Raw genomic sequence first — 18,162 nt, forward strand, 5'->3', positions numbered from 1 at the left:
AGGAAATCAAAGTTTAACAGTTATATAAAAACTACTACTAATTATAATAATATTAATAATAAGATCACAGTTTAACAGCTATATAAAAGCTAATAATAATTATAATAATAATAATAATAATAATATATGTAAGGGAAATACCATTATGGTATGTGACCTAAATAAGTTAATTCTAAGCCCCTAAGGTATTCAATTCTCTCTAAAAATCCTTAACTTTAATTCTACTTCTCCACGAATTCCTATCCTCAACCATGTCCTCGGAGAGGTTTAGGTCTATCAAATCATGCATAATCCTCTCATCCCAAGTCAATTTCGGTCGTCCTCTACCCTCCTCCCCTCTATAGTAATGTTTTCTACGGATCTAACAGGATTCGTCGTCTGTCTTCTCTTTACATGTCCAAACCATCTCAATCTCCACTCTCTTATCTTGTCTGCTATGTTCGCCACCCCTAATCTCTCGCGAAACTCAACGTTTCTTATTCGGTCTAGCCTTGTGTGCCCACACATCCAACGTAGCATTCTCATTTCTGCTACCTCCATCTTCCGCACTTGTGCCTTCTTGATGGCCCAACAATCTGTTCCATATAGCATTGCAGGTCTAACTGCCACCCTATAGAATTTTCCCTTTAGTTTAGTCGGGAAACTCTTGTCGCACAATATACCTGTGGCTGCTTTCCATCTACACCATCCTACCTGAACTCGGTGGGTCACATCACTGTCTAATTCCCCATCGCTCTGTACAAATGATCCTAAATACTTGAACTTCGTTACCTGCGGGACCACCTGACCTTCAATTGTGATCTGTGCGTCTTCATTGTCGTTTATCCCACCAAAATCACAGTGGAGGTACTCCGTCTTAGATCGGCTAATCTTTAAACCTTTTGTCTCTAAGGTTGTTCGCCACTCCTCAAGCCTCATGTTTAGATCTTGTTTTTTCTCAGCAAGTAACACAATATCGTCTGCGAATATCATGCACCACGGGAGAGTCCCCTGAATCGACTTTGACAACTCATCCAAGACTACTGCAAAAAGAAACGGGCTCAACGCTGACCCCTGGCGAAGACCTACCTCTACAGGAAAGAAATTAGTATCCCCCACTGGCGCACGGACACTTGTTTCACTCCTGGTATACATATCCATAATTATCTCTATGTATTTCCTGAGCACTCTTCTACCCTCCAAGCACTCCCAGAGCACCTGTCGTGGCACACTGTCGTAGGCCTTTTCTAGGTCAATAAACACCATATGTAGATCACGCTTCTTCTCCCTATACTTTTCCATTAATCTTCTTATAAGGTGTATTGCCTCTGTGGTGGAACGGCCCGGCATGAAGCCAAATTGGTTGACCGTAACCTGAGTTTCTCGTCTAAGTCTACCCTCAATCACTATTTCCCATAGCTTCATAGTATGACTTAGTAGTTTGATTCCTCGGTAGTTACCACAACATTGGGCGTCTCCTTTGTTCTTATAGATAGGAACTACAACGCTGCTCCTCCACTGGTTTGGCATCTTACCTGATTTGAGAATACTATTGAACAGAGTAGTTAACCACATGACTCCTTCCTCCCCCAGACACTTCCACACCTCGATGGGTATGTTGTCTGGGCCAACCGCCTTAGACCTTCCCATCCTCCTAAGTGCATCCTTCACCTCTTCTCGTGTGATCCGTCGGCAGTAGCAGTTATTCGATTGTTTTCGTTGAAAGTTTGTGTTGTCATGTTCTTCTTGGAAAGCTCTCCCATTGTTAAAAAGATTGTGGAAGTAGGTTTGCCATCTTAGCTTGATGTCCTGCTCCTTGAACAGTACATGCCCATCTGTATCCTTTATCTTGGCCGTTTTGTAGTTGTCCCTCAATTCCCCTCGCTCCTCCTCATTCGTGCACCTCATTAGCTCCCTAAAACATCATTGTTTGTCCCTTATCTTGTCTTGCACTGCGTCATTCCACCACCAAGCCTCCTTATGCCCACTTGTCTTTCCTGTTGTGACCCCGAGAGTCTCCTTTGCTACTTGGATGATCTTTGTCTCCATAGCTTCCCATATATGAGTTGATTCCCCATTTAGTCGAGCCCGCGTATGCAGCATGAGTTTATCCTTAAACAGTAGGAGATTTTCGTCCTTCAAATTTCTCCATCGAATTCTCGGTGTACCTTTCTTCTCTCGAACAGTCAGCTTATTTCTGAAGGCTATATCTGTCACTAGTAGTCGATGTTGAGTCACAACTGCCTCCCCAGGTATGACTTTGCAGTCCTTCCACCAACGTCGGTCTCCTTGCCTCATCAAAAGGTAGTCAATTTGCGTGTCGCGTCCGCCACTGCTAAAAGTGATTAAATGAGAATCTTGTTTCCTAAAATAAGAATTTATAATACCTAGGTCATGTGCCACCGCAAACTCTAGAAGATCTGTTCCGGTCTCATTCCTATCACCAAAACCGAAACCCCCATGAACGGCTTGAAAACCATCGTTAGCCTTACCAATGTGTCCATTAAAATCTCCTCCTATGCAAATCCTCTCCCCCTAGGTATGCCCCCTACCACTGCGTCTAGGCAATCCCAAAATTCTCTCTTTTCCTGATCCCCTAGGCCTACATGAGGCGCGTAGGCGGAGACTACTGCCACTACTTCCTCTCCTAGTACTAATTTCAACACCATAATCCTGTCATTATGTCTTATCACCTCCACCACACTAGTGTGTATTTCCTTAGCCACTAGAAACCCCACTCCATTCCTAGCTCCATCAGACCCCGAGTACCACAACTTATACCCATTACACTCAGCCCCTCTATGTCCTTTCCACTTAGTCTCCTCGAGGCATGCTATCTGAACCCTACATCTTTTAAGCACATCTACCAATTCTAGCAACTTACCATTTAATGTTCCTACATTCCAAGAAGCCAAACGCAATATACGCTCCCTATCTTTACTCTTTCCTACACCCCTCGTTTCAGGACATGGTCTCAAGTAATAGTCATGGTTCCTACGCTCTATGGTTGCAACTAATCACACAAACACAAGCAATAGAACACCAAATCAATAATAATAATAATAATAGTAACAAAAACTAATAATTATAATAATAATAATAGTGTGTAGCAATAACAATAATAGTCAAGAGATCTTAAAATGAAAATAAACTCCAAAGATCCGGATCACGTATGTTCTAATGATAATAATAATAATAATACTAATAATAATAATAATAGTGAGAAAGGAACGAGTATACCGGGACAACACAACAAGGTGAACCAAAAATTCCGGCGACTTTTACGGCGGCCGTGGGTGGTGACGCAGCGGCAGGAGGCGGCGCGACAGCAGATCCGGCAAGCTGTGAGATCGGCGGACAGGAGTGGCAGCACACACCAGTGGTAGCAGCAAAAGATGAATTCCGGTGGCTGCAGCTCGTCGAAAATGGCGGCGGCGCGTCGGAAAAACAACCAGCAGTCGGTGGCAGTAGCAAATGACAGCACCGGCGGCTCAAGATGGTTGCGGTGGTGCTTGCGGTGGTTAGGGAGTAGCGACGGCAGCAGAACGCAGAATCAGGTGAGCTTCCGTACACGTTTGAACACCGAAGGCAGGTAGAGATCGAAATCGGAGGTTTGATTTAGGAAGAATTAGGGTTTGAAATCGGAGAAGAAGAGAGAAGAAGATGAGATAAAGAAATCGTTGTTTACAGACGTGTATGATGCAGATATTCAATTAAACAATGGCCCAGTTATTATTTAAAACCTAATTATCAATTAAATAAAATCTAAATTTAAAAAAAAAAGTTATTTAACCTAATTTTTTTATTGATGGATGTGTTACTCGAGAGATGTTTTCTAGAAAGTCTACTTTTGACGTTTTTGGCCCTTGTATTTGTTTAAAACCGATTTTTAGCGTAAAGACCTTTAAGGATGAAATAACATCACGACAAGTATGAGACAAGATTATAATATAAAATCCATCCTTTTATTAATATCCAAGGATCCGAAAATAAAAAACGGTCGGGTTTCAATACAAAAATAAATACAAATCGAACCTAAAAATGACAAATGTCGTAGTTATCTCTAAATTAGTAGTTGGATCTTGGCGTGTCACGCGCTTGCGATAAGGCAACGAAATTAAAAATTTGAGGGTGTGACAACTTTCTTAAGTAATTTGTAAATTTATACATTAAATAACTTTCACACTCTCACTTTTCCTTTTCGCAGTTATATTAAAAAAAACAAGTGAACAACAACAATTTTCACAACACTTAATATGGTTAGACACCCGACTTACCATATCTAATAAGGTAGCTTGGGAATGAGTTTTACTTATATTTTTGATCGACGGCTCAACATCGGTCAATTACCATGAGATGGGATCATCACAAACATTAGGCGGGTAATACACTCCTTATGAAGTTGATATCTTTATCAACCCGTCTAATTTGAAATTTATTTATTTTCATATTAGATCCTAGACTTTAACTTTAACATTAGTACATTTTTGTCTCTGTAGTTTTGAATTTGTTTAATTTAGTTTTAGCATTTTCAAGATGTTGGTGTTGCATATTATACGTTATACCTGACTATTGGTGGATGGAATTTGGATTGTTCTTGTCATGCCATCGAGCTTGTGGGGTGTAGCGTTGACGAATTCCAAGCTTCAAAGATGGAAATCAAAAGCCAAACATGGGTTATAGGAGAATTAGTTGCATCATCGTTATCAATCACTATGTTATGTGGGGTTGGCACTGATTTTTGTTATGTAACGGGTGTGTCCCCCTTACTGGCTTTTGATGTTTTCTTTTTGTCTTAGTCAACACCATCCTCTTCTTCTAAGCATTTACACAATTTTTTTTCTTTATGACAAGTTTTTCATACAACTCATTTTGTACTGGCTTATTTGGATTAGATATCATAAACAAATAACAAAATTATTTTTATTATTCAAAACTTATAATTAATTTAGTGGTTCACAAAAGACAATCAAACTTTGTATAATCCCAAATTATTATTACGAGTATTATTTATCACGCTTGGTGTCGGAAACACAACTCTGGTCTCAAATCTCAAGTAGAATTATATCATGTTGTCATTTTGAAAACTTTCGAAGAACGTAAATCAAAGTAAACGAAACAATGCGTAGGCCATAAAAAACAAAACACTAAAAAGTTAATACAAATAAGCACGTAACAACTATAAACATTAAAAAGAGAAAAATATGTGATTGGTTGGAAGATTATGAAAGAGTCGCCTTATACACAACTTTCACCCTTATAATACCGTCCAAAATATCAAAGGAAAAGATGTTCTCTGACCTTATGAATCAAAAACGCCACCCACAACTTATAATTGGGGATATCTTACAAATTCATCAAGATGCCAATTCATTAAAAGGTTTAACGAGTGGCCAATGAAGTCGTATATTTGTAATTTCGATGACACGTATAAAATCAGACATAAGTCCCTTTTGAATGAAATTAACACCGACACTATTTAATTTATTATTATAAAAAGAGTTTATAATAATTAATATAATGGTCACAAAAGACCATCAAGAAACTATGAGTATTATAAAAATAATAATAATATCAAGAAGAAACCAAGTATTGAATTATTGAGTCATTCATTGTCACTTTACTTTTCCTGGCATCACATGCTCCAGTCTACTACTACTCTCAAACCCCAAAACACTCTTGGATTCTATTCTATCACTTGACACCAACCAAAACACAAGTCCAAGTCCAATTAAAGAAAGAAAGATATGAGTATGTACGGTCGAGATCCGTGGGGCGGTCCGCTGGAAATCCAAACAGCGGACTCGGCGACGGACGACGACCGTAGCCGGGACTTAGACCGGGCGGCGCTTTCTCGTCCGCTGGATGAGACCCAACAGAGCTGGCTGTTGGGCCCCGGAGAACAGAAGAAGAAGAGGTATGTGGATCTGGGCTGTATCATTGTCAGCCGTAAGATCTTTATCTGGACCCTCGGCACCGTTCTTGCGGCGGCCTTTCTCGTCGGGGTTATTACGCTCATTGTCAAGAATGTACCTCGCCATCATAAGCACCCGCCGCCACCAGATAATTACACAGTTGCCCTTCGTAAAGCGCTTATGTTTTTCAATGCCCAAAAATGTACTCCTTTCTTATTATTATTATTATCCTTTTCTAATCAGTTTTATCCATAGCAAGCATTAAAACACAACAAATGCTCTAACTTCCATTATTATTATTATTATTATATTGTAGCGGGAAAGCTGCCGAGGCATAATAATGTTTCGTGGCGGGGCAATTCGTGTTTAAACGATGGGAAATCAGACAAATCGGGTGCAGTAATTAAAGATTTGGTGGGCGGATATTATGATGCGGGGGATGCTATCAAGTTCCACTTCCCACAAGCTTTTGCAATGACCATGTTAAGTTGGAGTGTCATCGAATACAGCGCCAAATATGAAGCAGCCGGAGAACTCAATCATGTTAAAGACATCATCAAATGGGGCACCGACTACTTCCTCAAAACCTTTAATTCTACCTCCGACACCATAAGTCAACTCGTCTCTCAGGTTCATTCTATCAAAAGTTTAAAAAGGCTTGTAAACGATCCCAACGTTGTTTATTTATGAACACATATGCCGTTCGTTTATTTATGCTAATGAACGTTTGCTTAAGTCTGTTCTTTTTTTACATATTCATTAAAACTTTTACCCCCATACATCTTAATTATCAATTAAAATATCATCATTTACAATTCAGACTAGTTTATGCTGATTGTTAGGTCTAGCATATTAATGTTCATGTTCAGATTCAATCAGTGTTTGTTTGTTTGGTTGGGTTCGTTCATCTTTGTTTAGCTATCTTCGTTCATTTATGATCTTTTACTTTTGTGAACCGTGTGTTAATACTATTAACGAACAGACATAAACGAACACAAACCCATTCATTTTCTTAAAAAGCGAAAACAAACAAGAAAACCGCATTCATACAGCTGTTCGTGTCCGTTCCGTTAAAGATAAATGAACGAACAAGAACATGCTTGTTTAATTTGTTTGTTTACGTTTGTTATGTTCGTTAGTTATAGTTTTTTTTATGCTCACTTTCGTTAACATACTCATGTATAGGCCCGACACGGAGACACATAGTTGTTCACAATTACTTTAATATTTTTAACTTCGTTATGGTTCATCTATGTTTATTTGCGTTTATTCGTTTACATTCATGAACCGTTCATTTATGCTATTAACTAATGACCACAAAAACACTCGTTTTCTTAACGAAAGAACACGAACACACCTATAATTCATCCTTATAATGGTGTAATTTTTTAATTAACAGGTGGGGTCGGGTGATACATCTGGAGGTGCAGATGACCCTAATGATCATAGTTGTTGGATGCGACCAGAAGATATCGATTACGAACGACCCGTAGCGGTTTGTTCCACTTGCTCGGATCTTGCAGCTGAAATGGCGGCTGCGTTAGCTTCTGCTTCCATTGTTTTCAAGGACCACAAAGTGTATTCAAAGAAACTGGTTCACGGGGCTGAAACCCTTTGGAAATTTGCTAGAAATCAACGTGGGTCTTATAGTGCAGGCGGTGTAGAGGCTGCAACTTTTTATAATTCTAGTATGTATTGGGATGAGTTTGTTTGGGGTGGCGCATGGTTATATTATGCAACCGGGAATCAGTCTTATCTTTATCTTGCTAGTCATCCAACTCTTGCAAAACATGCGGGCGCTTTTTGGGGTGGGCCCGATTATGGTGTTCTTAGTTGGGATAATAAGCTTACAGGGGCTCAGGTAAGTTTTTTGTTTCTTTTATTCTGTTTTTTGTCCTTATAATATAAGATATTTATATTTCATTGTTTGAACCTTTTATATTTTTTTATATATATTTGTTGAGGCAAGGTCATTATTTTCTGTTTTGTAGGTGTTACTGACTCGATTGAGATTATTTCTGAGCCCTGGATATCCATATGAACAAACTTTGAAGACATTTCATAACCAGACGAGCATAGTCATGTGTTCATATCTACCTTATTTCACAAGTTTTAACCGCACGAGAGGTAGTAACTTAATTATATCAACTGAACATGATTGAATCAGTAGGTTTATTTCATGCGGTATTGTTGTTTTGTATGGCAGGAGGTTTGATACAATTAAATCATGGGAGACCGCAGCCTCTTCAATATGTCGCCAATGCAGCGTTTTTAGCAGCACTCTTTAGTGACTATCTTGATGCTGCAGATACTCCTGGTTGGTATTGTGGTCCGAATTTCTACTCAACCGATATTCTTCGTAAATTTGCTGAAACTCAGGTATGCTAAGCGGGTCGAGTCAAATTGTTGTTATCTCTAACTGGTCAGCTTAAAACGAAACGGGTTAATCTTGAGTCTTGTCTGGTTAAAATTTTTGTCTTTTTAGCTTGAAACGAAACGATTCTATCTTGACTGGTTGAAAATTATATCTTTTCAGCTTAAAATAAAAAGGGTCAATGTTGACTAGTTAAAAGCTGTATCTTTTTAGATTAAAAATGAAACATGTCTGTATTGACTGGTTAAAGATTTTATCTTTTCTGCTTAAAATGAAACTGGTTAGCTTTCACTAGTTAAAAAATTAATTATTTATTTCAGCTAGTACGAAAATGGGTCAATCTTGAATAGTTACAAGTTGTATCTTTTCAGCCTATAAACAGAACGGGCCAACCTTGACTATTTAAAAATGGTTTTTTTAATATATATCTTGACTGGCTAAAATTTATATCTTTCCAGCTTAAAACGAAATGAGCTACACTTGACTAGGTAAAAATTGTATCTTTCCAGCTTAAATCAAAACGGGTCAATCATGACTAGTGAAAAGTTGTATATTTTCAGCTTAAAATGAAACGTGTCAATCTTGACTTGTTAAAAGTTGTTAATTTTTCAGCTTAAAACGAGATGGGTCAATCTTGACTAGTTAAAAATTGTGTCTTTTCATTGTAAAACGAAACGGGTCAACTTTGACTAGTTAAAAGTTATATCTTTTCAGCTTTAAACGAAATGGGTCAATGTTGACTGTTTACAAATTGCATCTTTCAGCTTAAAACGAAACGTGTCAATCCTGACTGGTTAAAAATTGCATCTTTTAAGCTTAAAACAGAACGGGCCAATCTTGATTAGTTGATTAATAGCGTCTTTTCAACTTAAAACGAAACGGGTCAATCTTTAATAGTTAAAAATTGCTTCTTTTTTTGCTTAAATGTAACATGCCAATCTTGACCGGTTAAAAATTACACCTCTTCAGCATGAAATGACCCGGGTCAATCTTGATTTGTTAAACGTTATATCTTTTCAATGTTGCACAGATTGACTATATTCTTGGAAAGAACCCAAGAAAGATGAGTTATCTTGTTGGTTTCGGAAATCACTACCCAAAACACGTCCACCATCGAGGTGCATCGATCCCCAAAAACAAGATCAGGTACAGCTGTAGAGGAGGATATAAGTTTAGAGATTCCAAAAAGCCAAATCCAAATACCGTCATTGGAGCTATGGTTGCGGGGCCCGACAAGCGTGACGGGTTCCATGACGTGCGTACGAATTATAATTACACGGAACCCACGATTGCTGGCAATGCCGGTTTAGTGGCAGCCCTGGTGGCCCTGTCCAGTGACCGAACAGCTACTAAAATTGATAAGAACACGATTTTCTCGGCTGTGCCTCCTATGTTTCCGATACCACCGCCACCGCCAGCACCATGGAAGCCATGATTGGAAATGAAGGTGTTCTTTGTTCGGATGATAATGAGCGCAAATGCTGGTGAACATGAAAATGAGGTTGGAGATTGATGGCTGGAGTATGTAATTATAGTGTGTTTGTATCTGCTAATGTAAGTAATGAAAATAATGTTATTGCTGTTTGGGACATTAGAACTTTGTGACACTAACAATGGGTTAATCAAACATACTTGTTATATTATTTCTTATTGATTTCAAGGGCTTTCTTAGGCGTGTTCATATGTGCTCTTCATTTTTATAAATATAATTTAAAATCCATAAAAATTGGATCAATCATAAAACTACCAACCCCAAACCAAAATTCCAACCACCTTTCTATCTCCTTTAAAGAAAACAAAAAAAAAAAAACTTATATTTTATATATATATGATAAAAAGCTAAATATGTTGTGAGAAAGGTGCTATCGTTGGATGGTATGTAGTAAAAGTTATAACAATGTGCAAATTATCTATGCATCAACTTTTAAGAGCATTCATACCTTATTTTCTCTCTTTACCTGTATAACTTAATCGAGCAAAAAATAAGACATACCTCATTTTCTTTCTTTTATCTTTTCTTTATCTGTATAATTTAATCGAATAAAAAGTAAGACATACCTCATTTTCTTTCTTTATCTGTATAATTTAATCGAATAAAAAATGAGGTTTTTAGGGTAAAAATAGGAGTGTAGTATTTAAGATAAAATAAACAAAAAGGTAAATTAAGTTGGTTTGGGCATGTAAAGAGAAGGCAAGTAACGGCGCTGGTTAAAGTAATGGAAACCCTTAATGTAGAGGGTATGATTAGAAGTAGACCCAAATTGACATGGGAGGAGCGGATTATGCAGGATTTGCTGGAGCTACACTTCTCTAAGGACATGGTTCATATGAGTTCGTGGAGCGCATGATTAAGGTCAAGAATTTTTAAAGGTTGACACTTTTTTGTGTTAGTCTTATCTCATGGGCTTAGATTCTTCTACATTTTAAGTGGACTTTGCATGTAATTGTCAGCATGTCTAATGACTATTTGTGTTATGTGATGTTATATGGGTCTATTATTACTATGCCACTTTTTCACAAGGCATTTTAGGGGGTGAAGATGGCCCTCCATACTCCTCACGGGAAGGTAGACCCTCCTCCATGTAAACTCTATCAACGTAATCAGCCAAGTGTGCGGTCCTCCTAGCTGTCTCTGTGACTCTTCGGCTCCGGAGCAAACTCAATCTCTTTGCCCTTAACTGCGGTAAGTGGTCCCTTACAGGGAGGTAGCCCCGTAGAGTCAAGGTCTGGCTTAACTGCAATAAGATCTCGGTATTCCCCAACCATCACCTCCCTAATTAGAGGTGGAGAAGGTACTTGTGAAAGCGTTGGTGCTGGGCAGGCGTTGTGATGAAATATATTGGGTTCGTAGGCCTTGTTGGCCCGGTTTATTATTTGAAGTCCAAAGGGCAGACGGGTGTAGGGTGGCTAGACCGAAGCCCGACCCAGTTTCGGTTTCTTGTTTAATAAGATACAAACCCTAGTCATATCTTCGTATCTCTATATATATTATTGTTATGTACTTGTAATTGATGTGTTGTAAAACACACTTGTTTTCCGCACCTTTTTATCGTCTTTTTATTGCTTAAATATCTAATAAATAATGGTTTTGGCTTGTCTTAGACTTGGTGTTTTTGATCAATTTGTGGTTAGCGTGGCCCTAGGAATCTTGAGTGAGATTAATTATTAAAACTCAATAGGTTCACCTTCATTATGACCGAGAGGTAATAGGGAGTCGGTTTGTCTCGCGTCTTTATTCGGTTAGGTTAGAATTGCGCGAGAGCGAGTTTTGGTCTTATCCGGTTTAGTTTCGCGTGCAAATACGTGTCTTAGATCGAGTTAGATTTTGTTACCCCTTTATTCCTAAAATTGCTAGTACCAATTTTAAGCGGGTTTTGTGTCGTTGAGTTCGAGAGGAGATGCATCATTAGGGTACCTTAGTAATCTTTATCCCGGTGCATTTATTCAATCTTCTTAGATTTGTGAGGGTTAGTTGGTGAGACCGAGAGGTGATCTAGCGAACTTTAATGAGCCTTAGTTGATTCTTTTAAGATTCCGGTGTCGTGTGATTAGTTAATTCTGTTAGCCGTTGAACTGTCAATAGGATTCTTGCATAGGTAGTCGTTTCTCCATATTCGTTAAATCCGCGTTAAGTTTCGTTAAGTTTTCCAGTTAGTTCCATTAAGTTAAGTAAGTTAGTTTAAATTAATTAAAATACAATGAAATCAATTAATTATTATTAGGTAGGACTTGGAAACCTTATGAGTCGTTCTCACTTGTCTTCGAGTTCGATATCCGGACTTTCCTTTTCTTTGCTATACACGACCGGTACATTTGCCGTTTGTGTGAACTAGGATAGGTTGTTTGGTTTTTAAAGCTTAGTTGCGATTCGTGTTATATATATATATATATTCACACATCAAGTTTTTGGCGCCGTTGCCGGGGACACGGTTTGAGGTGGAGAACGACCCGATTTTGGGGACTTACCTGTTTCTTTTTACTTGCTTATTTGCTTTTATTTTTTTAGTTTAATTTTAGCTTAGTTAATTTTAGTTTTTCTTTTTAGTCGTATGCGCCATACCCGCTCACAAGGATCGCCGAAGCTTGAAACGTCTGACGATACCGAGAAGTCCAGCCTAAGAGAGAGCGTTTTGTTTCACTGGCAGGTTCTGATTCTTCTTCATCTGTTTCTTCCGCTTCTTCAAGGGATAGGAACATGGGTGACAAACCGCCTAGGAGAGTAGTAGCTGACTATGGTAGGCCGACACCGAATCCTCATTCTAGCATCATTTTACCGAACGGTGCCGCCACTGGAAACTGGTCCATTCCTCCCCACGTCATGCAACTCATCAAGACCGCACTCCAATTCCAAGGGCTAGAGAGCGAAGATCCTTCAAACCACATCGACATGTTTGTTCAAATCTGCAAAACTTTCAATATCGGCAACATGAACGATGAAGCCATATATCTCCGTCTTTTTCCCTTCTCACTTGCCGAAAAAGCCTACAAATGGCTTAAGTCACTACCTGCTGGATCCATCACCACTTGGGTGGGCCTTCAGGAGAAATTCATGACCAAATTCTTTCTGCCATCTAAATCCGCTCGACTTCATGAGAAGATTTGTTCTTTCCGCATGACGTCCGACGAGTCTTTCGGGGAAGTTTGGGAAAGATTCAAGGACCTCCTACTTAGTTGTCCTCATCATGGTTTAGATAAGTGGATGCTCATCGAGAAATTCTACAATGAAGCCACACAACACGTGAGAGAGATGTTGAACCAGACTGCTAACGGGAACCTCCTCAAGAACAAAGATCCCGATGAGTGTGTCTTCCTTTTTGATGATCTAGTAGCGAGCTACGAGGGGCACATGGGCAGAAATTCTTCCACGTCATCGAGAGGAGTACTTCAGGTTGATTCTAACACTAGCATGCAGGAGCAGATTGATGCTTTGAACAAACTTGTTAGAGATCTTACCGTTAAGAGCATCACGAAGTGTGAGGTTTGCCGAGGGGGTCACGACACCATTGACTGTCCTGTTAAACCGGGTAGCAATCAGGAGGAGGTTGACTTCGTCAATAACCCCTTGAGATATCAAAACCCCGCCTTCGGCGGGAACACTGGCAGGAGAAATCAGAATAACTATCGAGGGGGACAAGCCAGTGGCTACCAAGCCCAATACCAAAACCAGCGTCGAGAGAATCTATTCGGGCAGGGGAGTTCAGGTCAGGAAAGTTCGGAACAAGTGGGGAGAGAGGAGAAGAAAGCCTCACTGGAGGAGATGATGGCTGAGCTGCTGAAGCGAGATGAGAGGAACCGAGTGACAAATGAGGCAAAATTTGCGGAACACGATAATATGCTAAAGAACCGGGCCATATCTCTAGCTAATCTTGAGTGTCACGTTGGAGAGATTACCAGCCAGTTATCCGAGAGAGCGCCAGGTTCACTACGGAGTAATACCGAGAAAAATCCGAGAGGGTTCGCCAAAGCAGTGACTACTAGGAGCGGTGCTAGAAGAGAAAGAGAGGCTGGTCCTTCGAGAGTTGTCACACCTGCGGTTGATGAAGAGGAGCAGGTGGACGAGGAGATCCAAATGGAGCCTCCTCCGGCCGAGGCACGCCAGTAGACTATTCCAGCGAGCACGAAGCCGACCGATATACCTTCATCATTATCAAACCCACCTTTGAGAGTCTACAAACCCAAACTGCCTTATCTTGGGAGACTCCGATCGGACAGAAACGAGGAGCAAAACTCCAAGTTCCTTGAACTTCTCAAACAGCTTCACCTGAACATTCTTTTCCTTGAGGCGCTTACTCAGATGCCCAAATATGCCAAATTCCTCAAGGACATTCTTTCCAATAAGGAGAAGCTAGCTGAGGTCTCTTGTATTCCGTTGAGTGATGGGTGCTCTGTAGTGTTGTAGAGCAAGTTTCCTGAAAAGATGACCGATCCTGGGAGTTTTACAATTCCCTGCATCGTAGGCGACGATACGGTTCGACATGCTTTGGCCGACCTTGGGGCCAACATCAATCTCATGCCGTATTCTGTGTTCCATAAGTTGGGTCTTGGCGAACCGAGGCCAACCCGAATGAGTATCCAACTTGCTGATCGTTCCGTGAAATACCCGGGAGGGGTGGTCGAGAACATGTTTGTTCGTATCGATAAGTTCATCTTCCCGGTGGACTTTGTCATTCTGGATATGTATGAGGATGATAGTGTCCCGCTCATTTTTGGCCGACCTTTCCTTACCACTGCATTGATAGACGTCCGTGAGGGCAAATTGATTCTGAAAGTTGGGGATGATAATGTCACCTTTGACGTAAGACAGTAGCTTAAGCACCCCAAGTCGGCGGACGACTCCCTGTATTTCTTTGACACCATCGTATCGCATGTGCTGGAGTTTTTCACTGATATCTGTGAAGGACCTACCTTGGACCCATAGATTCTCGATAGGGAGATTTCAGAGGTCGAGATGGTTGCCATGATCGCTTAAACATTGATGGATGACACCGTGCCACCACCCTATATTCAGAGTCATCTGTTGAGATCGTGCGAGACGATCTGAGAGACCGACCTTCCGTTGAGAGCCCTCCTCCTTCCTTAGAACTTAAGGATCTACCCGATCATCTGGAGTATGCATTTCTGGAAGAGGAGAGGAAGCTACCCGTCATCATCGCGTCTGCCTTGACGGAGGTCAAGAAGTTGAAGTTGTTGAAGGTGCTGAAAGCGCATAAGGAGGCGATTTCATGGAAGATTATCGACATCAAAGGGATTAATCCCTCATTCTGCACTCATAAAATCCTCATGGAGTAATAATTTCAAATATGTCGTTCAGCCTTAACGAAGGCTTAATCCGAAAATGCTAGAGGTCGTTAAGAAAGAAATCATCAAACTCCTTGATGCGGGTATCATTTTTCCCATCTCTGATAGCGTCTGGGTGAGTCCGGTCCAAGTGGTTCCCAAGAAGGGTGGCATGACTGTAGTCACCAATGAAAGGAACAAGCTTATTCCCACTAGGACCGTGACCGAATGGAGAGTCTGCATCGACTACCGCAGACTGCCCGTCATCATCGCGTCTGCCTTGACGGAGGTCAAGAAGTTGAAGTTGTTGAAGGTGCTGAAAGCGCATAAGGAGGCGATTTCATGGAAGATTATCGACATCAAAGGGATTAATCCCTCATTCTGCACTCATAACATCCTCATGGAGTAATAATTTCAAATCTGTCGTTCAGCCTTAACGAAGGCTTAATCCGAAAATGCTAGAGGTCGTTAAGAAAGAAATCATCAAACTCCTTGATGCGGGTATCATTTTACCCAACTCTGATAGCGCCTGGGTGAGTCCGGTCCAAGTGGTTCCCAAGAAGGGTGGCATGACTGTAGTCACTAATGAAAGGAACAAGCTTATTCCCACTAGGACCGTGACCGAATGGAGAGTCTGCATCGACTACCGCAGACTGAACAGTGCCACTAGGAAAGATCACTTTCCTTTACCCTTCATTGATAAGATGCTTGAGCATTTTGCGAGTCAACAGTACTACTGTTTTCTGGATGGTTTATTCGGGTATTTCCAAATTCCGATATCTCCCGATGATCAGGAGAAAACCATATTTACCTGCCCCTAAGACACGTTTGCCTATAAACGCATGCCCTTTGGACTATGTAATGCTCCCGCTACTTTCCAGCGATGTATGGTGGCGATCTTTCACGATATGATCGAGGATTCCATGGAGGTCTTCATGGACGATTTTTCTGTCTTCAGGAATTCTTTCGATCATTGGCTCTCCAACCTTGATATGATGATGGCTCGCTGCGTCGACACCAGCCTAGTCCTCAGCTGGGAGAAGTGTCACTTCATGGTACGCGAGGGCATCGTTCTAGGACATAGGATCTCGAGTGAGGGGATCGAGGTGGATCAAGCTAAAATTGAAACAATTTCTAATCTTCCTCCACCCACTTTTGTGAGATCCATCTGTAGCTTCTTAGGTCATGCTGGTTTCTATAGCATGTTCATCAAATATTTCTCGAAAATGGCGAGACCGATGACCACGCTACTAAAGAAAGACGCTCCATTTGTCTTCTCTGAACAGTGTATCGAAGCGTTTGATCTTCTAAAAGACAAACTCGTTAATTCTCCGATCATGACTGCTCCTGACTGGTCTTTGCCATTCGAATTGATGTGCGACACGAGCGACTATGCCGTAGGAGCAGTGCTTGGACATCGGAAGGAGAAGCACTTCCACCCGATCTACTATGAGAGCCGGACCTTAAACAGTGCTCAGGAGAATTTCACTACCACCAAGAAAGAGCTGTTAGCCGTAGTGTTTGCATTTGATAAGTTTAGGTCATATCTTGTTCTTTCCAAAACCGTCGTCTACACGGATCATGCTGCCATTCGTTATCGTTTCAGCAAGCAGGACACTAAGCCTCTTCTCATCCGATGGATCCTGCTGCTTCAAGAGTTTAGCGGACGATCACTTGTCACGTCTTGAGAAAGCCAAGATTGGAGATGTTGGGGTCAACATCAATGACCATTTCCCGATAGCGAATCTCATGTTTGTCACAGCCCAGGATGACGGCTACCCATGGTTTGTTGATATCATAAACTTCTTCTTCGATGGTTCCCTCCCTAGGAGGATGTTTCACCAGCAAAAGAAGAAAGTCTTTGCTGACGTAAAGTTCTAAATCTGGGACGATCCGTTTCTTTTTCGTACAGGTGCTGATCAGCTGGTGAGGAGATGTGTGGATGTTGAAGAGGGGTGGCGGATTTTGAGCCACTGTCATGAGGGACCGACAGGAGGTCACCATGGTGTTGTTCTTACTGCTAAGAAGGTTTTCGATTCTGGCCTTCGAGTTTCAAAGATGCGCATGCGTTCATTAAAAGCTATGACCGATGCCAGCGTGTCGGTAACATCTCATCTCAAAATGAGATGCCCCAAAATGCTATTCGCGTTTGCGAGGTTTTTGACATTTGGGTTATTGATTTTATGGGCCGGTTCCCGTCGTATAGAGGGAACATGTACATACTAGTGGCAGTTGATTACGTGTCCAAGTTGGTCGAGGCCAGAGCCTTGCTCACTAACGACGCCCGAGTTGTAGTGAGAATTCTAAAAAATCTTTTCTCTCGTTTTGGTGTACCGAAAGCCTTGATCAACGATCGAGGTACTCACTTCTGTAAAGCGCAGATGGAGAAGGCGTTGCAACACTATGGGGTCACCCATCGGCTTGCGACTGCCTACCACCCACAGACTAGTGGACAGGTGGAAGTGAGTAATCGGGGCATCAAACGCATTCTTGAGAAGACGGTTGGCTAAACCGAAAGGATTGGTCCGACAAATTAGATGATGCTTTGTGGGCTTTCCGTACAGCGTACAAAACTCCAACCGATTCCACACCGTTTCTGATGATTTATGGGAAAGCCTGCCATCTGCCTGTTGAGTTGGAGCACCGTGCTTCTTGGGCACTTCAAATAGTTAACCTTGATCTTTCGACTGCTGGAGTTCACTGTTTCCATCAGATACATGAGTTAGAGGAACTTCACGATGATGCCTATGCACACTTGTACAATCATAAGCTGAAGACAAAAGAGCTGCATGATAGAAAGTTGAGAGGTGATAAACAGTTCAAGTGTAGGGATCAGGTTTTGCTATAGAATTCCCGATTACGGTTAATTCCAGGAAATCTGAATTCCCAATGGTCAGGCCCGTTCACCATTACTGAGGTATTCCCGTATGGCACAATTGAGATTGAAGACGAAAGTGGGAAGTTCAAGGTGAACAGACACATGTTGAAGCACTTCATAGGTGAGACGGTTGCGAAGCAGACGGCTGAGGTATTGTACCTCAATGCCTTTACTGATGAATAGGTGTGATGGAGGGGTCAGGCTGAGGACCCGTTAAACCAAGCGCTCTCGGGAGGCAG

General features: G+C 41.1%; 1 protein-coding gene across 1 annotated transcript; it reads left to right on the top strand.

Moving 5' to 3' along the window:
* The first annotated feature begins 5,660 nt into the window (after positions 1–5,660).
* Positions 5,661–9,908, top strand: LOC143587402 (endoglucanase 25-like). Its single transcript, XM_077068703.1, has 6 exons — positions 5,661–6,096; positions 6,211–6,524; positions 7,294–7,755; positions 7,886–8,021; positions 8,101–8,273; positions 9,299–9,908. Exons 1-6 carry the CDS (start codon positions 5,727–5,729, stop codon positions 9,701–9,703), a joined length of 1,860 nt encoding a protein of 619 aa, XP_076924818.1. The 5' UTR covers positions 5,661–5,726; the 3' UTR covers positions 9,704–9,908.
* Positions 9,909–18,162: the final 8,254 nt, after the last annotated feature.

Source organism: Bidens hawaiensis, unplaced genomic scaffold, assembly GCF_021521415.1.
Source record: "Bidens hawaiensis isolate Kalapana, Puna unplaced genomic scaffold, B.hawaiensis_p1.1 tig00035492_1, whole genome shotgun sequence".
Lineage (NCBI taxonomy): Eukaryota > Viridiplantae > Streptophyta > Magnoliopsida > Asterales > Asteraceae > Bidens > Bidens hawaiensis.

Coding starts and splice junctions, on each gene's coding strand:
- LOC143587402 (XM_077068703.1), top strand. CDS start 5,727: ATGAGTATGTACGGTCGAGATCCGTGGGGCGGTCCGCTGGAAATCCAA. Junction 7,756..7,885: donor ATAAGCTTACAGGGGCTCAG/GTAAGTTTTTTG, acceptor TCTGTTTTGTAG/GTGTTACTGACTCGATTGAG. Junction 8,274..9,298: donor GTAAATTTGCTGAAACTCAG/GTATGCTAAGCG, acceptor AATGTTGCACAG/ATTGACTATATTCTTGGAAA.